At 40.4% G+C, this 24,154-nt stretch overlaps 2 protein-coding genes across 6 annotated transcripts in view; both read right to left on the bottom strand.

Annotated features, from left to right (window-relative positions):
- The window catches only part of YAP1 (Yes1 associated transcriptional regulator), an 88,350-nt gene extending 85,751 nt beyond the window's left edge, over positions 1-2,599 (bottom strand). For 2 of the 4 annotated variants that reach the window (XM_063148907.1, XM_063148906.1), the window contains exon 1: positions 2,067-2,598. In XM_063148907.1, coding sequence (XP_063004977.1) covers positions 2,067-2,390 — 324 coding nt within the window. In that variant the 5' untranslated portion in view covers positions 2,391-2,598. Of the gene's footprint in view, positions 1-2,066 lie in introns of all 4 variants that reach the window. The other 2 variants (XM_063148904.1, XM_063148908.1) reach the window with 2 other exon arrangements.
- Positions 2,600-3,085: 486 nt separating this feature from the next.
- On the bottom strand, positions 3,086-23,902 carry CFAP300 (cilia and flagella associated protein 300). Of its 2 annotated transcripts, XM_063148909.1 has the most exons (7): positions 23,784-23,902; positions 23,272-23,353; positions 21,631-21,703; positions 16,187-16,353; positions 13,797-13,969; positions 8,454-8,520; positions 3,086-3,488 (listed from the first exon to the last, which is right to left on the bottom strand). In XM_063148909.1, the coding sequence occupies exons 1-7, from the start codon at positions 23,891-23,893 to the stop codon at positions 3,357-3,359; spliced, it is 804 nt and encodes a 267-aa protein (XP_063004979.1). In that variant the 5' UTR covers positions 23,894-23,902; the 3' UTR covers positions 3,086-3,356. The 2 variants fall into 2 exon arrangements, with proteins under 2 accessions (XP_063004979.1, XP_063004980.1); XM_063148910.1 differs by lacking the exons at positions 3,086-3,488; positions 8,454-8,520 and adding an exon at positions 10,207-12,783.
- Between the last annotated feature and the right edge of the window lie 252 nt (positions 23,903-24,154).

Genomic DNA, 24,154 nt, shown 5'->3' with positions numbered 1-24,154 from the left:
ACCAATTAACTGGTTTCATAGACAGACCAGAACAACACTGACACCTATAATGAGATGCATGTATCAGTCCCTGTCACACCCCTCTACACAAGGTATTACACCATAAGAGGCCCCACTTACACACTTACAGTTCTGCTTTGCTCCATCTGTATGCAACCACACATGAAGTTCCATGTGTTCAACTGGAAACAAATCAGTTTGCACTTTCATCCAGACAAAAGAGTGGATTTGCAATATTTAAATTCCTGGGAATCACAGATTTATAGAAAAGAGAGACCTTTCCTTTAAGCTGAATGTTTATGTGGCACAATTAAACAGAAAGGAAAAATGAAAACAATCCACAATGAAGCAAATTATTCTCTCTTGCTTTAGCTGGATTTCAATTTAATGTTTTAGGAACCACTGAGTGGTACAAGGAACAGTGATCCAACCAAATATGCTTTACAGACCAGATTAACATACACAAGGAATATACAGCTAAGCCTAAAAGTACAACCAAAATTTGTACTTTTAGTGCATTTCAATGCACTAAATGCACTTTTAGTGCATTTCAAACACGATAGCTATTTAACTGCAGTTACTATATTTAACAAGACATAGTGTTAGATGAATGTCTACCCAATGTCTACACAATGGAACCGCAATGAGATTTGCACAAGCTGGGAGAACACTATACATAAACCCCTTATTCCTTGCTGGATTTCAATATGTTATTAAACGTCTGCAACTCAGAAGCTAGCAAAACTACAGAAGCAGATCAGCTCCACCCCTTCCAATTTTCTTTTCAGTATTCCTATATGAAGGCCAGACTGCTTTTTCGAGTATTTGGAAAATGAATTAACTCCTAGGCTCGGAGAGTACGTGCCAAGGTTCAGCCTGGAATGAGCTTCTGAAGTCAAGTTATAAATCGTTCAAAACAGAAGTTTAATAATGGAAATGTTGACAGGCCCTTAACAACACCGCACCAATACACAGCGAGTTTCACCCTTACTGGCTACACAGATAAAGTGACAATAGCCAATAATAAAACTAATTTTATAGCTTAGCAACTAAGTTCATTACTTAATAACACTTGACTAGATATGCACGGTCTCCATCCAAAACGTTGGTTAACAGCAGTAGCTTCCCCTCGTATTCACACCAGCACTCAGGTACAAAAGTCCCTCTGCTTAAACACCAAAAGCTCCCGGAGGCCGAGCGCCGACCCTGCCCCGCATTCCCCACCCCGTTCCTGCTCGGCCCTGCCCCCGCATCGCCCCTTCCCCCCGGCGCTGCCCCGCCCCTTCCCAGCCCTGCCCCGCATCCCTCCCCCGCTCCCTGCGCGGCCCTGCCCGCATCGCTCCCTCCCCCGGCCCGGCCCGGCCCGGCCCAGGGAGGCCCCACGGCTCCGAGCCCCGCTCGCAGGCTGCCGCCGCTGCCCGGGATGCGGCGCTGCGCCCGGCGGACCCTGGACGCCGTCGGACCTGGCGTCTGGCTCGGGAATTAACTTCGGATGTGCGTGCCTGTGTATGTGGGGGGGTTAATCCTACTCAACCCAGCGCCGTGCTGAAAGGGTGGAAAAGTCACATCCATATTTACTGTCTGACGGGGCGAGGGGGTGTAGGTAGACCCCTTCCACAGAGGGCAGGGTATTGGACCGCAAAGCGACATTCAAAGCGAAGCGTCTTCACCCAAGTTTTAGGGGCTCACCCCCACTGTCGCCCTCCCGGTGAGGCCGAGATAGCCAAGGAGCGGATGTGGACTTCGAGGCCCCGCTGGAGACCGGGACGGGGCCAGCGCTCGCTCGCCCTCCCGCCGCGGCCCCGGCCCCAGCGGCGTCTCGGGACGCGGGAGGCGGCCCTGCCCCAGGGGAAGAACAAATAAAGGGGTGTGGGGGCGGCAGAGAGCGCCCCGACAGCCCCGGCCGGGCGCCCCCCGCTCGCTCGGCCCCGTGGATTCCCGCCCCGGCCCCCTCCCCCACACGCCTCCCCCGGGAGGAGCTCGGCGGCGAGGAGGGGGAGCACGGCCCGACCGGGCCGCCCCCCGCCCGCCCCGCGGCGCGGGCCCCTGCCTTCCCTCCCCCTCACCTGGCGGGAGTGGGCCTTGGGCTCGGGGGGCTTGAAGAAGGAGTCGGGCAGTTTCCGCAGTCGCATGGGCAGCGTGTGTGGCACGTTGGCGCCCTTGGGGTTCATCACTGCGTTGAACAGCGCCTCCAAGTCGGTCTCCGAGTCGCCCCGCACATGGACGATCTGGTGCCCCGCCGGAGGGGGCCCCGCACCCGGGGGCTGCGCCGCGCCAGCCGGGGCCCCCGTCACCGGGCCAGGGGGCTGCGGCGGCGGCTGCTGCTGCTGCGAGGCCGGGGGCTGCGCTGCCTGCGGCGGCTGCTGCGTTTGAGGCTGCCCAGGATCCATGGCTCCGTCGGGACCCCCCGGCGCTTCCCTGGCGGGGCTCGGCGGCTCAGAGCCCGGATTCCCAGTCCCGCATGCCCCGCTCCCCGGGCCGCGGGCTCGTCCTGCTGTCGCCGGTGCCTCTCACCCCTCGGTCGGGAAGCCGACCGCCCGCGGCAACTGGCAAAACAACTCTGGCCGTGCGGCGCTTCCCCGAGCCCGGCCCAGCCCGGCCGGCGCCTCTGTCCCGGCGGCGGAAACTAACTCACACAACACACCAAACAAAAGTTCGCAGTTACGCCCGCCCGAATCACTCTCCGCCGGCGGCTCCGCCCCTCCTGAGCCCGCCCGCACCGTATCCGAGCGAGGCAGCCCGTGCTCGCAGCGCTCCTGCGCGCGCCCGCCCGCACCGCCTCCCGCCCGGGGCGCTGCGCGGCCCCCCCGGACCCCGCTCCGCGCCCGCCCGCGCCTCTCCCGCCCGCTGCCGCCAACCACGACTTTTTTTTCTCCCCAACTTCTATCCCAACTTCCAGGAGGCCGCTCCGCGAGGGGGTGGGGAGGGGCGGCCACGCTTCCCTGCCCCCGGCCCGGAGGGAGCATGGGCCCGGGACCCCTGCCGCCCGTCCCCTCCCGCGCTTTCTCCCGGTTCCGCAGAGCTTTCACCGACTGCAGAGCCTCCCCTGCAGTTACGCGTCGCGGGTCTGTAAAGCTGGCTCATAAAAATGACGAGACCTCTGGAGAAATAGTTTCTATTAGATAAAACGGGTGAGGGAATGGGGGAAAAGGCCAAGAAAACAGCTTCAAGAACTCTAAATACCGGAAAACTTTTGTCACTAACCACATAGTAACATCTGAGTGAATGGGAAGCACTTCCGAGCACGTCATCAAGGAGCTGAACTTTCCTCGTCAGAAAACTATGCAACCTATACCTGAACCCAACAGAAAGAAGGCAACCCCCATTATAAAACTGGGGACCAGACAGGCTTATAACTAGTTTGTAAATAGGCTTCCACCAAAACAGTGATACAGAATATTCACGTGTCGCTTGCAGGGATCCACAATCAAGTAGGCAAAAGTCTGTTGGTGGCTTTTGCTTGAAGGGTAACACAGGCCATTAGCATCCTGAAAGGAAGAAAAAAAAACCAAAACAGTATTAGGGACAATAGGGATATCTGTAAAAGAATTAATAAAATCTGAAGCTAATAATTTTGTTCCAGTTGTAACTGTTCATTGCACAGCAAAATAGAACAAATACACTGCAGTCTATTTAAATGGTATATGTCCCTATGAGGATCCCAACACTACAAAATGCACAGTAAAATGCACAGGTTGGATGTATCAAATAATCTTGAGGTAAATATAATATTAATATAAAATGTAAAATTAAACACGTAATCATGTGTTTACACAATTAGAGCCTAAAATACAAATGATTAAATATACAACAGCCCATCATGTTTCCTTTGAAAGAGAAATATAATCACCTACTCTGTATTAATACATAAAGCTGTTCCATCCATAATTTTTTTTCACTTAACATTTGCTAATGCATCTGTTCAAGTTGCAATATTTGCATTTAAGCAAAATGCTTATTACAGATCACATTAACAACTTTGGACTATTATTGGAAACATTTTGTGTGCCACTTCTCAGAAAGGGTTTGAAGGGATTCTGGACACCTAGCTGCAAAATCCTGGTTCTGAAAAAAATACATTAAGCTGACAATCAGCAGGGGAACTGGGCTCTTCACGTTAACATCCTACGTGTGCACATGTCAATAAAAGCTTCAGTGTTGACAGAGCAGCACAGCTGGACACACTTCAAATCCAGTAGGGATCCAGAAACTAGAGGGAGGGCTTTTTAAAGCGTTGGGTTTTTTAATTTAGTTGGGGTTTTTTATTTAGTCAGGGTGGTAATTGAACACGTGAAAGACCAATAAATACGTAGCTGACACTTCCTTTCTTTTAAAACATGTAACAGTTTCCTCCTGCTCCCCAACACCTTTGTACAACAGTTGAAGAGATGTGGGTTCTGTTACACTTTTCCTGCTGGAGGAAAATTGCTACATTGCATATATTCATTTTCTCCGGGAAAATTTTAAACTCACAGACTACAGACTATTCCGGATTTCACATCTCTTGCATTCTTCTGTTGAAGCTGTCTTCCTTTGCATAAAATAATAATGGTCCATAATTTTTGGACCAAGGAAACATGAAAACTGTAACTCAGTGGTTAAGTCAGTCAGCTGAGAAGGAAAAGAGCTGGGTCCCCATTTCTGCACCAAGGACCATTTATGAATTTTATCCTTTAGCTTTTACTGGCACCCCATTTTCTCCTGCTGTTTTGAAGAGAATGAATCCATAATTAGATGTTCTAGTGTCTTCCTTTGAGGGATTACTCAAACCCCTAAATCATAAATTAAGCTAAGCACCTCATAAAAGTACTGTTTTAGACAGGTAGAGATTTGATTAAGTTTATTCCCAGAATTTTCCAATGGTAGTCAAATGCCACAAGCTAGAAATAGCATTCTATTTTTAAGCAGCACAGCATACAAGCTCTGCGGCTCCAATTGTAGGATACCTAGCTTTCTTCAGGTGTTTTCTAAGGATACACGTGTAACAAACACTGGATTCTCAACTGCAGTAAGGAGAGCAAATTTTGAGATTTTATAGTGCTCAGCATCAAAAGGCCTTTGGAATTTGATCCAAAAATAACCTAAGCTCATGCATGTAACTGAAGAAAAAAAAGTAAAAGACAAAATCAACATCAAGATGTGATTGGTAGTTAAACTCTTTTCCCATTGCTACCAAGGATCCCACTCCTGCAGTCTGTGTGGAATTGATGGATGGCAGTTGAGGTTTTGACTGTTTAGATGCAGTGTAAGCCCACTAAAAATTTGTTCAACAACTCAAGAACAAAAACAACATAAGTTCTGGCAATGAGGTATTTTGAGCAATATACCTAACTTGGTATCAGGAAAATATTCAATATAACCTAATGAAATTAAAAGGTTCTTAATTTTAGTCAGTAAAAGAGGTCATAAAACCCCTAAAATGCTTGAGCATAAAGGCTCTGATATTTACATTCATGCATGTACACAAGTTAAGAATCATACCAATTCCATCTGCAGTGGACTTTGGTTCACACATGCAGGGGGTGTAATGATTGATTTACTGATGTTAGAGTAGGATCATTTTATTTTTTCTTTGTAGCAACACAGCTGATGATTTAAGAATACATATGCATAGCATAAAACAGAAATAAAAATCCTGCTGAACATTTTCAAAACTGCATAATGTAATTAACAATTTTTAAAAATACTTATTGAAAAAACTTTGCATTATTCTGATTTCTAAAACTGCCACAGTTTGGGTTCAGGTAAAGGAAGTTCTAAAGTAACCGTGAGCACTCCAATACTTAAGCTGTAAAAGTATTTCATTATATGCAAAGCTCCAAAGCTCTCAAGTATGTGGAGTTCAAGAGAGTACTTTGTCACAAAATCTAAAATTATTTCTCTTGTGATGCCCAGGTCTATCAGGTCTTGATGCTCAAGAGCTCTACAGACATTTTTAAGAAAGACTTCAACAAATTAGAGGGTTGGACAATCACCAACCATATGGAGTTCAACAAAGTGCCAGATTCTGCACCTGGGATGGGGCAGCCCTGGATGTACAGACAGACTGAGGAATGAGATGCTGCAGAGAGGGACCTGGGGGTCCTGGTCTGTGCCAAGTTGGACATGAGCCAGCAGTGCCCTGGCAGCCAGGAGGGCCAACCCTGTCCTGGGGGCATCGGGCACAGCACGGCCAGCTGGGCAAGGGAGGGGATTGTCCTGCTCTGCTCTGGGCTGGGGCAGCCTCACCTCCAGTGCTGGGGGCAGTTCTGGGTGCCACAACATAAAAAAGACATTAAACTATGGGAGAGTGTCCAAAGGAGGGCAATGATGAAGGTGAAGGGCCTTAAGGGGAAACCGTATGAAGAGTGGCTGAGGTCCCTTGGTCTCTTCAGCCTGGAGGAGACTGAGGGGAGACCTCACTGCACTCTGCAGCTTCCTTGTAAGGGAAAGAGGAGGGGCAGGCACTGATCTCTGCTCTGTGGTGACCAGGGACAGGACCTGAGGCAACAGCACAAAGCTGACTCAGGGAGGTTTAGGCTGGATAGCAGGAAAAGGTTCTTCACCCAGAGGATGGTTGGGCACTGGAACAGGCTCCCCAGGGAAGTGGCCACAGCACCAGCCTGACAGAGGTCAAGAAATGTTTGGACAACACTCTCAGGCACATGGTGTGACTCCTGGGGAAGGTGTTTGCAGGGCCAGGAGTTGGACTTGAGCAACCTTATGGGTCCCATCTAACTCAGCATATTCTGTGATTGTGTGAACTATAACTTAAAACTTTGAAATATTTACATTTCTAATAGTGTGCTTTTTCAGATACGGTTTTAAAATTGTGTTCAGCCATACAAGTCACTTTTACAAGACCAGCTTTTAAAATTACATTTATTTTAAAAATTATTTATCTATTTACATCAGGCTAGGAGGGTATGTCCTTTCCTTCCAGATACAAACCAAGAAAACTTGGCTTAAAAACTGTCAGCTCAACATAAGAATTATAATACTCTACAGTTATTTATCAAATGAACTCAGAAACTAACTCCACTGCAGAAATGTAGTTATTCCTTAAGAGAAACTTTTCATCACAAACATAAGACATTTGTGCTCCAGTAAGTGTCCTTCCTGTAAGTGCCATGTGGAGTGGAGTAGTTTTGATCCACATAACCATCAAAAAGTCTAGACACACTGTTTAAGCCTTTCTGTTTTCCGACAGAAAATTCTTCAGCATGTTCTTTAATAGAAACTGTAATTTCAGAGTTCTTCTTCACCCCACAAATTTTTAGAATGTGCAGTAATGCCCAATTTTCCTCCAAGGATACAAGGAGGATAGCCTGCTCTGCATTAACACTGGATCTTCTTTTGTCTATCTATTTTGTTTACAAAATTTGCTGAAGTTTGGTTGGGGTTTTGTTTGTTTGTTATTGTTTTCTTTGTAGTACTGATGATATTTAATGTATGGCCAACACAGTTAGGGGAGTTCTTTAATGTCCATCTGCCTAAACACAGAAACCTGCAAAGTTCCCATCAATGCATTTGATTTAGAGATGTGAAAGGAACAGTAATAACAGGAGAACATCCAGTTACCAGGGTTTTGCCTTTTTATTTTTATTACAGTTTGCAACCTAGCAGAAAGATAAATTTTGATACACCCATAAAGTGTTTATTTTCAAAAGCCTTTTATGAATCATACATAGTACTTAAAAGATGATGACCAACAGATGAACAACTGGGTTATTGGCAACCTGCAGGGAAGTTTGTGCACTCTGAAATGACATCAGCTACTGCTGTTGAAAGTCAGTACATTATCTGACATTTAATTATCACATATTCTGGTTATTCAAGAAGAATTTGAAGTAGTTCATCCTACTCTAACAACTTAATTGACAGATATGCTGAATCTAGTAAACGTGCCAGTTCTCAAACTTATCTTGATGGTAAATGTATGATTTTGCAAGGGAAACAGATAGGAATGAGACTTGACAAGGGAGGGGAAAAGAGGTTAGGAGTCATCCCACTACACCAGCCTTTTTGTATACTAAACTTCCTTGCAGTCTTTACAGAACCAGATACAATACAAGCTATTCATATAGCTCTAGCATAATTTCAAAAAACAGAACCATGGGAAGTCAAGAGTGCATCCTTGATCCTTACTGTTAACTCAAGTTTTATTATTATCTATAATTTTTTCCATTAACTAGTTTTTGGATGACTATTATGACTTCCACTGTAATCCAGTAAACCTATTTTTAGTGAGCTACCAAATAAAACTTTAGCTGGTGGTTACTAATGAACAGTTAGAAAAGAGGATGAGAAACAGGATGAGATCAGAGAAAGAGTTCACGAATAAAGAAGTGACAACTATGGGAAAATAAGCCATTGCAATGGAATATTATATTTTCTTTGTGTAAAAGTACATTAATTATGTTCATGTTATGTATATTACTGTAAAATCCCATATAAAAATTATCAATACTTACATATGCAGACACTCTGAAGACTGTAGAAATAATACGTATTTCTTTTGTTTCAGGGTTCTTTTGAACGCTGAAATACAGGGGTATAATACATACTTATTATATATCATAAGTACTGATAATTAGACTCTTTAATTTAGTAAATTCATTCTAAACATATACACTGTATCCTTGCTCAAATTTTATGAAGGTCAAATTTATAGCTAAAATTCAACTTATGTCATACTGAGCATGAAAAGTTAGGTGGTCATTGTTAGTTAACATGCTTATTATGACATTTTGCTGAAAAATATTGAATATATCTAGTAATCTGACCTGGTTTCACTGTTCTCAGCTACTAAATCACAGCAATATTACCCAGACCTAGATGATTCCAAATACAGAGTTTTCATTTTGATAGATATGAAAAATTATGCAGCTAAACATTTCATAAAAATCTTTTCATATATTCTTTGAGAAAGGAACCTGCAAAGTGAAATGCATCTTAATACAGACTACAAGAAATAGCAGCAGTACTAGTGAAGAAATACATTCTTTAGCTCATTTTAATTTGTATATAATTATAGTTTAGGTTTATTTTTTCTCCTTTGGAATTTTGTATATGTAGTCAGCTATGCAACTTGGGATGGGATTATTTCTAGACTGTTGTGAAGATTGCCATTTCTTTCATCATATTTACTAATAACACTGAATATTATTGCAAAGAATCCAGGCATCTCAACCTATTTAAAGTATTTTAATATATCATTTTTCCTCAAGTCTGCTTTAAGTGATTCTTACATTTCTTCAGAAATTAGATAACGCAACTGCTATTAATTTATCTAATGTTGCGGATTCCCACTTACATTAACTCACTGTGGAACAGCTGAGGCTTAAAACTTCCATACTTACACGCTTCCAAGAAATGCGCATCTCAAAACCTGCCGTGTCACAAATAGGTTCCACTCCCAAGAAAGGTCCCAGTATAGACAAGTTACAAGAGGATGTGTGAAATACAGCACAGCTGAACACCACACCAGGTCCAAGCTGTGACAGCAGTCCCCTGTTACCAGTGCTTTGGCAAAGCTTCTTTTTGTAAGAACAAAGGAGCCCCAAATCAACCAACAGCACCTTTGTGGATTCAATCTCTGCAGCCAATAAAAGAGATTGACTCTACAATTAACTGATTTCATCTGTAGAGTAATGACACAGTCGTGTTTGAACCTATACTGTGAGGCTGATCTTCCCTGTGGTCAGTCAGTAATGAGGCTTTCTCAGAACTTTTGTTGCATCTGACTTGTTGACATACTCAATGGTGGATGAAGACAGCATTGCTGAAATCAGTAGTGACCCCAGTTGTGTGCCTTCCCACCCCTCCAGAGATGATTGCCTTCCCAGCAGGACAGCTCAGCTACCTCATGACTCAGCTTCTGAGCCACTGCAGTTCACAGACCAGTGCATTAGGCCAAACTAACCCAGATGTCACTTTATGCTGACACACCAGGCTGCAACTGCAGCAGTTCAGAAACTCTTCAACCATCTCTGTGGAAAGAGTGACAACTTTCAGAACAAGACATAGAGGATTAGTGGCATTATTGCGTTCTACCATACATCACCACCCCCAAAAGCAACAGTTGTATTTAAGTTACTCTGTCTTCAGATTCTTCTGTCAGAAAACTATGCTATCAATTTCTGTTCTCTTAATTTTCATGTTTTATATATATATATTTAGGATACCAAAGTAAGAGTTGAAAAATAATGTCTTCCTATTTATTCCATGACCTTGAGAAATCTTCCCCTTGTGGTTTGTTTCCTGTTAGCAATTTTTCAAAATGTTTATTTTCAGTATTGGTTATTTTTTAAGGAAAAAATTTGTGTCTGTTAAAATCAGATGAGATTCTTCCCTTGCTGACTTGAAAGACAACCAAGAGGTTGCCTTTGACAAGCTCATTTGCTCTATCTCTTTATTTCCCCCTGAAAGGTTTTAGAAAAAAACTATCTCGTCCTTTTGAAGAGGATAGTATTTCCTTAAAAATAATGTTAATAGTCCCATGTTCTTTCAAATTGTTAACTTCTAAACTATTCATTGGATATGGTAGTTCATCATTTTAATGTGCATCTATTCTCTTTTTATGAAAAGCAAACATCCTCATGGTCACTCTATTCACTTTGGGCTTTATTTATGTCCTAACCTTACTGGCAATATTTTACTAGGCTTTCCAAACAATAAAGGAACAATGTAATGCTTTCACATACATTCATTCATTATGGGGAAAAGGGCATGGAGATGGAGATTAAGAAAGGAGAAGAAAACAATCATTACTACATGCTACAGCAGCTGTCACCATGGAGAGACAGTCAGAAAAATCAGGGGTTAAGTACAGCGGACAAGATTTACCAACAGGGATTCATAGATTATATTTTAATTAACGAGTTTTTGTTATGTAAATATATCCTTTAAATCAAAATACTACAACAAGGAATAGTGATTTGAAATTATTTAGGTTATACAGGATACAACACTAAACACTAGAATTTTGGATGGATTCAACAGATCACAGACTAATTACCGATGGGATAGTAACAGACTACAAGTTGTGCATTACTTTTCTAGTAAGAATATATCACTCTTTTTGCAAAGAAAAAATGTCTGCCATTTAGTAGCTGTATTTGCAAGTCCCTAGCTTGTAAAATATCTAGAGTTGTTAATTTCAAAAAAATTATTACATTCTCTCATAATAAAGCAATGTACATAGAAATGCTTTAATAAAATGAAACCTCAAAACTTTTGACACTATTTTGAATGCTACTGCCTTGGAGTTAGAACTCAGGTATGGCCAGGAAAAAAAAAGCTGTAATAAAGGTAAGTAGGGAAAAGCTCTTTAACAGGTCTGCTGCTCCCTGCAGTAAAGGCACTTATGTGGAACTCTTCATGCCAAGGCTCTGGCCCATGAGGAATACTGTAACAGGACTAAACAGTGGCAGTTTATACATCCATAAGCTTACTGTTATTGGACTGAATTCATCTGTGGCAGCTAATCTTTCAACGCACATCCTCAGCCAGCAGCTAATGATTATTGAAGTATCCACTTGTTTTTTTACCAAGCTTTCTGATCCCCAAACATAAAAGTTAAACCTTAAGGACAGTACAGTTTACAAATTTTTTAATACTGTTAAGTTTTTAATATCACTTTATAAAGAATAGAAAGTGTCCAATGCAACTGTAATTCAAGATACAATGAAAACACACAGAGGGTAGCAGTCTAAAACAAGAATTTAAACAAAACTTGGTATTCACTAGGAATTTGAGGGTGAACTTTTTGGTAAAGAAAATTTAAGAGATTACTACTATAATCAGCAGTCTTTTACTGAAAACAAGAGGCTATAAGAAAGTAATTTTAATTGCTTTATTTTCTGGTGTAATTTGTGCAAGAATGAAGTAACACAGTGGCCAGAAATTAGAAATTAAGTCAAGACTGTCATTAGCGTCCCTATGCAGAGCCTGTCACTGCCTTTTTCTTTCTTAACACAGTGGAAATAAAACAGAACCATAATTTTGGATAAACTGGGAGCAGGGGGAAATGAAACCAAGGAAAAGGCAACTGTGATTCGGAAGGAGGAGGAAAGGTCTGAAATGTCAAGATTAAAAGCTTTTCTCATGGGACTGACAAAGAACTCAATACCAAAGGAGAAAGATAAAAGATTCAGTGAAATGGTAAGTTTTGTTTTCAGCTGGTAACCAGTGCTAACACCAGCTCCTCTGGCACTGAGAGACCAGCAGACATTTACAGGCAGCAGAGAGACACATGGTAGACAAATTTGGAAGATCAGTTACATCACTTGAAAACTTGGGGCCAACTGGCAAAAAAAACCCAAAAAAACAAAAAAACCCAAACAGCACAGGAATATACACTTGAAATATTTTCTCCTAAATATTTTATTAAGGACAGAAACCGCACACAAGAGGAAAATACAAAGGGCTAATAGGGAACAGGTTGAGGATACAGAAAAGGTAAACTTTGAAAGCAGGATGAAATTGTGGGAGGATCTTGGCAGAGGCTTTTTTTCTGTTTTAAGTAACAAGAACTATTTCACATCCCTATTCAATTTTACAGCATGAAAAGGAAAAAGAATGGAAAGATGTTTAAGGAGATAGGAAGGTAAAGAAAATGAGTGGCTTAGAACAGAACTTGAACATGTTTAGGATAAAACAACTCCACAGCAAAGGGGAGCAGTAAAGTGAAGGAACTGATTGGATTTGCACTTTGTCCTAGATTAATTCAACAACAGAAGAGCAGAAACAGCTGCAGTCAATGCAGAGTCACCTATGGCCCAGGACTGAAGGAACAAGCAGCTTGATTCAAGTGCAGAATGAACAATATAAAAGAAAAGGGAGGGTAGAGTTAAACACTGATGGATCCTTTTATGTCAGATGCTGTGTTTCTGAAGAACCCACTTGATTCTCATCTATGTATGAGATGAAAATACCAAAACTACTCATACTAACAAAAATTTTAGTAGTATCTTTTACAATCTTTATATTCCCATTAGCTTAACTAGGAGTGAGTCTGTATAACCAATAACTGCATTCCATTTCCCAGCAACCAGAACATACAAGTTTTGTCAATCAGAGAAGTCAGCATATGGATATATCAAAGCAGGGCAAAAGTTGTGGTTTTAGTCTGAATCTAAACCTCTGATCAATTACTTCTAATCTCAGTGGAAAAAAAACCCTCACATAAAGTTCCAAACAATTCCATACACCAAACCTGGTAAACACTGTCTTAACAGCAAGATTCTGTCACCCTTAGTTTTACACTGTGAGAAGTGTATTTGCAGAACTAGGAAGACCAAAATCCAACTGTATTAAAAAAATTAAAAATCAGCAGAGATAAAAATATATGGAACTGAAAGTTTCAGCTAATTATTTCAAATTTTAAATCCTAAATTAAAAGCAGTCTAATTGAAAGTAGCCCAAGATCATACAGGCAAGACTTAATTGTTGATATTTTATCAATGGCAGTGGCAAAAGTCTGTTTGCAGTACTATGCTATGTTTTCAGCAGATGATTATGGAAAAAAGTCTCTTTAAATTGGGAATGACTTATATTATGTGAATGTCCATAATTGTAATATAAAAAATGTTATTATGTAGGACTGATGGAATTAAAATTGCTTATATTTTTGCCACAGAACTACTGCCATTGTTCCATGGCATTTTGATTGTTGGACACAAATACGCTTGCAAGTGGATTAAATAACAGCCCCATTTTTGAAGCAGTAATGTACAATAAATTTACACAAATCAACACTAAGTGGATATGGATAGTACATGTACACAGTTGTACAAAAAGTGAGTAACACTTACCTCACCAAGTCTTTATAAAAAGCTTTTGTAGTTTCTAAGTATGGGTCAACTGCATCTTCATACTGGCAAAGGGTTCCTCCAATGCAAAAATGCTTAAAAAGACAGAACAGAAATTCCTCACGATCCAATTGAGTGAATAAGTCATAATGGTCCGAATCCTCCAGAAGCAAGACCTTGTGGAACAAGGAAAAAACAAGGAAGTCAAATTGATAAAAATTTATTTAACATTCAGTTTATAAATAATGCAGCTAGTATGGTCTATGGTACACAGGAGTTATGTCCATGTAAAATATATGAATGAGGGACAGAAATACATATTTCCAAATCCTTCTTCCATTGATGCAATTTGGTTCAAAATTCTTACATATAATATAAAGCAGAATCACTGTCAGATTTATGCCCAAAAGACATAAAGGAATATTTTTCAAGTCTTGTTATTTCACTGGTTAATTATCTGTCATGCTAGTGAAACAAGCAATCTGAAAATAATCTACCTATATTTGATATGTCAATTGCTGTTAATCAATGGGGTAACAGTTTTTGGTAACATTTGCTTTTTCATTTTTAAATTGACACAGTTATTTCACATTTGTAAAGGAATTCTAGGACCTCCCAGAGGAGATCACTCAAACTCCCATCATTCTTTACTGCTGACTCCAGCGAGCCCTGATCTGTAGCCTGGATTAGCCATCCGTGCATCCAGCTGCTCCATGCGTGTCACCTGCCTTTTGCTGAGATATTATGTGAACACAGAGCACTTGCTAGATTGGTGTCAACACTGGTTCGTGTAAATGTGGACAGGAATTGGAACTCACAACGGCTATAAGACATTTTGAGTCATGTCAGCCAAACTGCAGATGCCAGCCCAGGCAAAGTGGTCAAATTCAGACATGAGCCCACTGTTCTCTGGCCCTCTTTATAACAAAACTACACAAGCTGAGTAAAAAGGGGTCAGGGCAACAACTGTTCTGGATGGCCACCTCATACATATCCCAACCTCCTTGGCTGAAGCAAATGAAGACATGGCAGGTAGGAAAGAAACATGGAGTCTTGCAGCCAAGGGCTACCCTCTGACACCAGGAGACAGTTTGGTGCCCCCTACAGTTTTCTGTCCTAAAGCCCTGACTAATTAATTTGAAATTTTAAGCCATTCCTGGATTTTGAGTTATTCTTTCTGCTCTCTTAGTTCTTAGGAGTAGGAATCACCTTTGTTTCAAACCAATGTTAAACCCTCAACTTGCAAATGCTGACACACACATCACTTCCACAGGAAGGAAACTGGGAAGACACTGAAACCCCAACAATCTCTAATTGTAAATATTGCCTCTAACCCTCCTACATACAATACATTTAATTTTGAGAAAACATTTCACATGTACACAACTTATAGATAAATATACAGTATTTTGAACTGCTAGGCTACAAACTACGTCTGAAATTCAAACATGAGCTTGAGTACTCACCTTTTCCCAGAACTTTACAAGACAGACCAGTATTTCAGGCCACATCCTGTAACCAGTGTCACTGGTTCAAATACATTGCCTTCAAAGGATTTGCCAAGTGCAAATGAGTGCAACTCTATAATTATTTAGTACTTATGTTGATTATATATACAAGGAAGAGCAAAATCCAGTTCTCCCACACTATGCTTTGCTAATGCTACACAAACATAAGTTTAAAAAATGGTTTTAGCTTATGAAGTCAAAAGAAACACAGTAAAGACGTACATTGATTAAAAGGGTGCCACTGTTAGAGATTCTTTTTCAGATAATCTGCTTTCTGACACTTCCACTAGAGTATAACAAACAGTTTCACATTGCAGGCCTGTTCAGGAGTTGTATTTAGTAATTTTCCAGTATTATACTGAAAAACTTCCTCTTCCATAGTTCCTCTTGCTTTGGAGAAAATGTATTAAGATGGCTTTCTTTAAATGCCTTCAGATATGATATGATCAGCATTCCTGTCCAAGAAGGCTTCAGGATGTAGCTATTGAATACATTCAATTTCATCCACTACCTGGAAGGCTGGGTGAACCTACAGCTCTGAGTATCACAGCATCTTCTTTTGGACCTAACCCTTTGTTTCCCCCTCCTAAGCAAATGAGCAGCTGCATTTCCCCACACACCCCCCAGCACTGACTGCCTGAGACATAGGTGGGTAGAAGAAGGCTTTACCTTTTTCTTCCACCCAAAAATGAAAGAGGGCTCACCTGGAAAATAAATCATTGCTTTTACATATTCAGGCAATGTAGTGCCTCAGTTGTTTGCAAACCATGGCTACTGATGCCTGGCTTTACCACTGTCAGAAAAAAAAACAGCCTGAAAAATGTGTCCTTATAGCACCTAACAGAGTAGCAAAACTTATAATAAATTATTCATTACTATACTGACCTTCCTTAATTCATCAGAGATAAGAATATCATCATAATAATCATCATAACATTTCACAATAGTTCCAGTTTCTCTAACGATTCCTTCAGAGTACAGCCGATCAAAAAATGACATGGAAATCTGTGTACAGGGTACCACTGTGGCTTCAATTTTTGTCACTTTGGAACCTGAAAGATACAGGAAGCTGGTTGCATGTTTCATGTTTTAAAAAAAAACCACACATCATGTAAGTATGACTCAGTCACAGAGTCCCTTAAAAAAAAATAAAAATAAAAGGCATAAAAAGAAGCCGAACAAAGCTACGAAGGAAATAAGCGTAAAGAAAACATTAAATTCATCTGAATACTACTTTCCATTAAGGCTCATGTGTCTGCTCCCCCTGTTGGTAAATACCATCAACCGAAACTGGGATAGATGGAGCACCGTGTGAACCCAGCATTGCAGTAGATCACACCCTTAGAAAATCATACTGCCCAGCTTAAGCCTTAAAGCATAGGAGGACATCTGCCAAATTTGGCACGATGAAGTACAGAAGTCAATAGCTGCTAACAGCACCCCACAAAGTGAAAACCAAAATGAACATGGCCTCAAAGAATTTTTGATTTAAGTATTATATTGAACTTTTAAAAAAGTTATTTTGTAGCCACTGTAGGCTTTATTAGGCAGCTATTTCAGAAGATGAAAGAGGTACTATCAGCACTTCCTACATGAATCTGGAGTATTACCTCTGTAATCATTAAATACAGAATATATTTTTCTATCATTTCTTTCCCACTGCTTGCACATCATCCAAGGCTGGATCCTGTTGCTCACAGACATCTAGTGCCATTTGTGATGCCTACCCTACAGTATTTTCCTTAAAGAGTTATCAGTCCATAAGGGCACATATCTTCTCTATATACAGTGGTACATCTACACATCTGTCTGCATGGTGTTGGATAACTTATGGCATCTCAAACAGCATTAGGCCCCATGTGTAAGAAGCTTTGGACTCAGCCCAGTTCTGTCTGCTCTCTGCAGTCCAAGCGTTCAGCCCAAATGTTAGAACATGTTCTCCACCCATCTCCAAGTCTGCCTGAACAACCTTCAAAGCACTTCTGAACAGGAGAGGGGAGGAGAGCACGAGTGAGCATTCACACAAGGGCTCTGTGTCTCATCAGAGAGAATATTCACAACACTCCAGCTGTCCATGAGTTTATTCTTATCTCTTCTCCTCTGTAGGTTCCCTTGATGGGAGACTGGCCAGCAACATCACAGTATCTAAAGGCTTTTTACCATACAATTAAAGATAAAATTCAGTGCTGTCCTGACAAACTAAAGGATACTAAGCAATACTTTTCAGGAAATGTACAAACTTGCCTCTACGTGACAGTATTTCAGGACCAGAAACATGCCAGAAAGGGATGCATGAACCATGACGCTTCCAAGAGCACCTATCATTTCATTCCAATCTCAATATTTGTAAGCTCAGCATAAAGTAAAATTTCTCTTGCTCACACCTGCAGAAAACCTTGGGATTTCTGCCATATACTATTACATAGAGACTACTTATTCATAGGTTATGTAGGGCTGGCATTTTAATACCTAAGCCTGGGCAAACTGTACCACCCAACCAATCAATACCAGGGAAAAAAATAAAGAGAAATTATAAATTGATAGCTTGAAAATATGCCTACTTAAGCTAATATAGTAACAGGAAATTTTAATATTATTTTATTGGACCATTGTGATCTCAAGAAAATCTGTTAAAGACAAAAGCACAGCATTTAATTGCTTGGCTTCCTGTCTACCGACAATGGTTATGAAAAAAGGGCACCTCTTGTTAAAGAATAAAAGGTTTAGTGCCTTCACCTACCTATACAGATAGTGACTATACAAAATAATCATATTACATAACCAAGAACAAGTCAGAAAATTATGAATTACAGCTTTACAACCTATGCAAAAAAACCAAACTGATTTCTATTTATTTATTTGTACTTCCTCCCACCTCCTCACTTCCAGTTTCCTCTAGTTCTCCAGCTCCCTTTCACAGGTATTGAATTTTTATTTTATAAGGGATTTATTATGAGACAAATCAGCTTTTATCACATTAACTATTTTAAAATCAACATTAAAACCTGAGTTGACTAACAAACATCAGATGCTAAGTGACTTGAGAAAAATGAAAGGTCCAATTACTGAGCTAAAAGTATAGGAAATTTAGATATTTATAGGCTTTCAGTTATAAGGATTTTATTGGTGGAAGGGAAGGAGACTTCTGCTCTGAAAAAATGTTTTATGAAAACTTTAATAATGAAAAAAAAATCAAGAGCTTTGTAATTTATTCAGTAGTTCAGAAAACCAAACTACACATGGAAAACCTTAAATACACTGGAAGGTCCTATTCTCTATTTGAGAGGTGAGATTTGAAATTCAAAATTTCCTGGACAAGAATGATAGGTTTTAATAACACTATAAAAGTAAGCAGTGAAAAAGGAAGAAGAAATGCCTTGACAACTCTACAAGTGGAAAACAAAGAGCTGAGAAATCCTAAAACAGCTTAAGCTTATTATAACAGCCAGCTCTGGTATATCTATAAAGTGCTCTGGAATATCTATATAGTGCTCCCAGAATACTTTTAAATTAACACATCACATATCTAGTACGGGGCAGATAAACCCTGGATTTGGTATATTTAGAATTCCTTCAAAATCTAAGAAAAATTTTTATGTCAGAAAAATATCTTGTAACTTACTATTTACAAAACAGTTTATATGTAATGCAAGTTCAGTGCTCAGTATTAAAAAATATGGTATTTCAAAAGTAAAAAGTGTAGGTTGATGATTTATGGCTTCATACGACATCTAAAATTCTTTGCAAATTATAACCTATAATAGTACCTTAAAAATTGCTGATTTAATATTCCAGATTTTAAAACCCCATTCTAAAGACAGAAGTTGTTGAAGCTTTAAGCACATATGGCAACTCAAGAATCCTTTTTTAGGCAAATCCTAATATTTTATTTGCACAAATAGATGGTAACTGTACCCCTTTGAAGATAAATTTTCAAGTCTTAATTGAGCTTAAGCAGATACAGTCCTGCCTCCCTAAGACTGCTGACAGGTGCAAGGACAGCAATGTATCCATGGAAAAATGACTATTTAGTTCTCATTGCAGCTATTTAAAAAACACAAGACTCAATACGTAAATGGGTATGCATCAAATTTGTTCCTTTTGCTGCTTTTATTTTTGAATTATCAGAGTAACAGATGGAATGGTGGCTTAAAGCACATCAGAAATATCCAATACTCTGCCATGCAGCCAGAACAAGGTGAAAAAATGTCCTATTAGGAAAATTGCCCTACAGGCAAAAAAGTTTGGTGTGAGACTAGGTCATTAAGTATCTTTCTGATCAGAAGAAGCAGACTAGAGAATATCCTTGTGTATCATTTACCTAAAATGTTTTATTTCAAGCAATGTTGAAGCTGAAGTCCTTGAAACAATGTATTATTGTGGAATTCTACCAGGACAAAAAACGTAAGTAAAAAGGTGAGAGCAGACTACAGCCTTAAAAAGAAAAAAATTATTATGAAAAAAAACATTACTGTAATGTTTTATTAATTTCCTTTATAATGCTGACATCTTTCTGCAGGTCCATAAATACTTTCTGCCCAGTCTCATGGAGGGCAGGGGTAGGGAATTTTCTGTGGATCTATCTAAACCCCCCCTATATTATGCATTCAAATTATCTCCCCCATTAAAAACAAACAAACAAAAAAAAACCCCAACATTTTTGTTTGTAACAGAATAAATGTAGTATTTGAATCAATGTAGACTATGTATTTTCTTCAGATTTTCCAAAGGGCAAAATAAGCAAGTTTCCAGTATTTTTTACCAACAGATATGTTGCTTTAAAGTTACTCCACAGTGATAAGCAAACGGTATATCCGGATTAACGTATCAGTGAGCCCGAAGAAGAAAATACTAGAAGATCATTTTTACCTCCTCCCACTCACAGCTCATTCTTACTATATTTTCAAAAAATGCACATGAAGACTAAGTATAGAAAAATGTGCCAACATTCCTCACCAAAAATAGGCAAAGAATGGGAAGATGAAATTTTAAGAGCAAACAGGGTATACCAGCTGTTCAGGATTTAGAAAGGGAACCCTTCCAGTCCTTGGGACAAAATGCTTCACTTCTGTGCGGAGGAAGATTGAGCAGAACCAAGAGTTAAGCTGGGTTACTTGGCAAGAGACCCTCCACTCTTAACACAAGGCATGTAACCTGCTGACCTCCGCTACAGGGACTGTCAAGTTGCAGACTAGACAGATAGCCTAAAACAAATCCTGTCTAAAGCAAGAAAAGGTTTACTACTGGCTTAAAATACATCTATTTTCTTTCTGCTTGCCAGAGAAAGAGGTACCTGAAGGGGTACTTGACAGATTTTTTGCATTTTATATATATTTCAAGTGTTTTAACAGTTGGGTGAAGTGTTTGGAAAATCTATTTTTGCTGACAAAAAAGTGGCAATGCCTAGTGTCATTGTATATAGTGGGAAAAACCTATGCCAATTCCAGAGAGCTGAAATGGAAAAGTAAGAAAATTCCCAAAGCTCTGTTAAATATTTACACACAGTAATATTTGTAGACAAACCAAAAGAAATGAGGGATTCCCACTACCCTCTTCTAAGATACTCCTATTAGGGAAAATCACTTTGGCAATATCAGAGATCGCATTATGCATAAAACACCATTACATTATCACATGAAATTGCCATGAATTTTTGTGTGCAATTTCAAAGTGGAGCCACAAATTTGCTGTTTGCTTTTGGCCTTCCTGCTTTAGTGTTTCATCTGCATCTCCAGGCCTAATGGAGCGTGTCCAGAAGTTTCTGATTTGGCAACAAAGTTGAAGTGACCCTCACGGCATGGCTGCCAGCAGAGCAACCTGTCCCATGGGGCTCTTCTGTGCCTCCATCAATCACCACAGCTGTACAGAGAGCAGATTTACACGAGCTCAGGGTGTGCTCTACCAATCCTCTGCTCTCAACTTTTATTTGTAACAGAGCAATAATCTCAGACCTGTCCCAAGTCAGGCTGCAAGTCTGCCCTTATGTTATCTGCATAAGGTACTATTGTAATTCCACAAATAATGCAGTTGTTTATGTCTGGATACACGATCAGGTCAACTGGATGCTACAAACCCATTTATAAACAGCTTCAGGTGCTTGATTTATGAAACAATGCAGGGGTCAAAAGAAAAAAAGGCATAAAAGGTGACAATTCAGTTATTTTATTCTAGAAGTAGAATCTCTCCCTATTACTTAGTAAAAGAAATAATTCTTTAAGATATTTCAACTAGCTGAAAGCACACATGTATGAACTGTCATTGTGGTAAATTAGAGCAAAATCATTAAAATACAGACTTTTTTATTTAAGATGCATTTATTCTAAATTTACCCAATGTAGTCCATTGTCCTGAAGCTGACAGCAACTTTAAACTGGAGTTCACACTTTGATCATTAAAAAATGCCTGTAATATTCAAATAAGAGAATACAAGTTAATGAAATGAAAGAGAAAATCATCATTCATAATGCCTTGGATACTTTCAATACAAATTATAAGGCTCCAATTAGTAAGTAGATCCCATATGATCTACCAGTTTGTGTACTAAGTATCACACCACCAAATCTATCAGTTTGTAACTCAGTGTAGCCAGTGTCTTTTATACATAGAAGATCTCTTCAGGCGCATATTTTTATATGTAGTACTACATTTTTATAATAAAACAGTTTTAGTACAAGAACACACAAAAATGTATGAAATTCATGGAGGTACAGAAAACTGAGGATGAAAGTTTTACCTCTGCATACAATGTCATTGAAGTTAAAAATGAAATGCCAAGTATGATTTTAAAATTTACTCTTTTTAAATAAATTTGAAGCTTGGAGAAATGTAGAGATACACAAAAATTATTAAACTGATACAGAGTAAGATCTGAAGATTTCAACTTATTGATTTATCAATTAAAAGAAGGAGACATCCATAGTAATGTTGATAGCTGACAAGTTTCCATGAATAGGTAAACCAACTAAGAAAACCCCTACTTACAGAGTGAATAATCACTGAAGAAACTGTGAAGAAAATGAAATCATGGATCTTTCAGTTTCTGGATCACTAAATTTCTTTATCACGCCTCTGGGATACAGAGAGATCAGATATTACATGTAATGGTCCTTTTTTCCCCAATTACTTTACAGCTCTTCAGATTTCATAACTTCACAGCAATATCTTTACATTTTTTAATTCAAAAGAGACAAACATCGAGAGGGTAAATGGGTATTCTGTAAACTTCAATAATTTGAAATGTTTATCAGTGGAAGATTAAATAAATATTGGTGTATCTCTCTGTGAATTTCTTTAAGATATAAAGAGGCTGAATTCTTTATCCAGGATAACAATATAAAGCAGACATATAAAATACCAAAGAGTTGTTTTTAAAACAACAGATGTAAAAATCACATAGTTCTTAAAACCACAGGTTCTGTCTGCAAACAGATGAAGAGTTTTGACTTAGCAGATGACAGAAATGGAGGACACAAAATCAGCAAGTGATTTGAGTCTCAAAAAGCTGGGAGTTCAAAATTCTAGTATAAAGTAATGGCATTCAATAAATTTCAAAAGTTATATGTCCAGATATGTGGTGCACATGCACATCTAATTGCACTGTGAATTTACTGTGAGAAATTTACTGATAGGTGTGACCATGTACACTGTTTGAAGTCTCACACTAGGTGGACTTCCCAACAAGAAACCCTGCAGCCAACATCAGCATCCAGTTCAGATTTCCATTCTTGGGAATCCTGAAAGGCTAAATTGTTCCCTCTTAAAGCAGAGTAACATTAGTACAGACTAAAATATTTTTACTGGACAGTACAGTTAACCCACAAATCAGAGACTTGAGCACCACACCTAAATCACCTCCTTTCAAGGAGACAGCGAGCAGGCCAATAGCATTCAACACTGTTAATGTTGAATATAATTTCATGGTGGGGGGGCGGGGGGGAGATCAACTTAAAACACAAAGGATTTAGAACTACCATAAGAAACTCATCCTTTTGATAGGGCTTGAACTGCTGGTCAAAACTGAACGCTTGTGCTGTGATCCTGCCTTGCATGGACCTGAAATGGAAAAATGAGATTAAATATTCTGAAGACATACATAATGCCCTATTCTGACCGATTATACTTTGTTTTTTTTATCCCAATTCTCAGTTACAAGCGCCTCCAACCCTTCGTTGGAGGGCTGGGGCTGCGCTGGAGCCCCGCTGCGAAGCTGAAATAGATCTCGGCTCGCTGTGGGAGGCCAGGACACACGCCTCACACCTCAGAAAGCGCAATTTGCCTGCCTGGAAAATACCAAGGGGACTTCAAATTCAGGGGTTGGGGGAACAAATGAAAAAAAAAAATTAAAAATGAGAGAAAGAGAGGCGGACCCGCCGCCACCGGAGCGGGCGTCCTGTGGGCGCGGCAATGGCCCCAGCCCTCAGCACGGCCCGCGTGTTCCCCGCCGCCCCCAGACAGAGGCATCCCGCAGCGGGCGCTCCCCCACCATTTGAGGAGCCGGTCCGCGATGTCCCTGTCCTGCAGGCAGGCGAAGGTTTTCTGCGGCAGCGCTCGGAACACGACCTGCCCAGCTCCGCGCCCGCCCTCCGCGGACATCTTGCCGCGGCCCGGCCGTTGCCGCGGAGACGGCGCCGCTCCGGCGTGGAGCCCGGCCCCGCTCGCCAGCGTTCCGCCGCCCGTGAGAGCCGGGGGACTCGGCTGTGCCCCTTCTCTTCGTAGGAAGAGGGACTCGGCTGTCCCCTTTCTCTTCGTTGTTTGCTTACAAAATCCCTTAATTCAAAACCAGCCTTCTCCCCCCTCTCCCCGTCTCTGCCCCAGGAAAACTCAGGCTTGCCCAGCAGGCCGAGGCACGGGCTG

The sequence above is a fragment of the Melospiza melodia genome, chromosome 2, assembly GCF_035770615.1.
Source record: "Melospiza melodia melodia isolate bMelMel2 chromosome 2, bMelMel2.pri, whole genome shotgun sequence".
In the NCBI taxonomy this organism is placed as follows: domain Eukaryota; kingdom Metazoa; phylum Chordata; class Aves; order Passeriformes; family Passerellidae; genus Melospiza; species Melospiza melodia.
This window is presented reverse-complemented; position numbering and strand designations above follow the sequence as displayed.

What these genes read in the sequence shown, in the direction of transcription:
- CFAP300 (XM_063148909.1), bottom strand. Translation starts at nt 23,893, where the DNA reads ATGTCCGCGGAGGGCGGGCGCGGAGCTGGGCAGGTCGTGTTCCGAGCG. An exon ending in AAAAGGATGAGTTTCTTATG is followed by an intron (nt 21,704 to 23,271) that starts GTAGTTCTAAAT and finishes TGAATATTACAG; the next exon opens with GCATTTTTTAATGATCAAAG. An exon ending in TCTCTGATGAATTAAGGAAG is followed by an intron (nt 13,970 to 16,186) that starts GTCAGTATAGTA and finishes TTGTTCCACAAG; the next exon opens with GTCTTGCTTCTGGAGGATTC.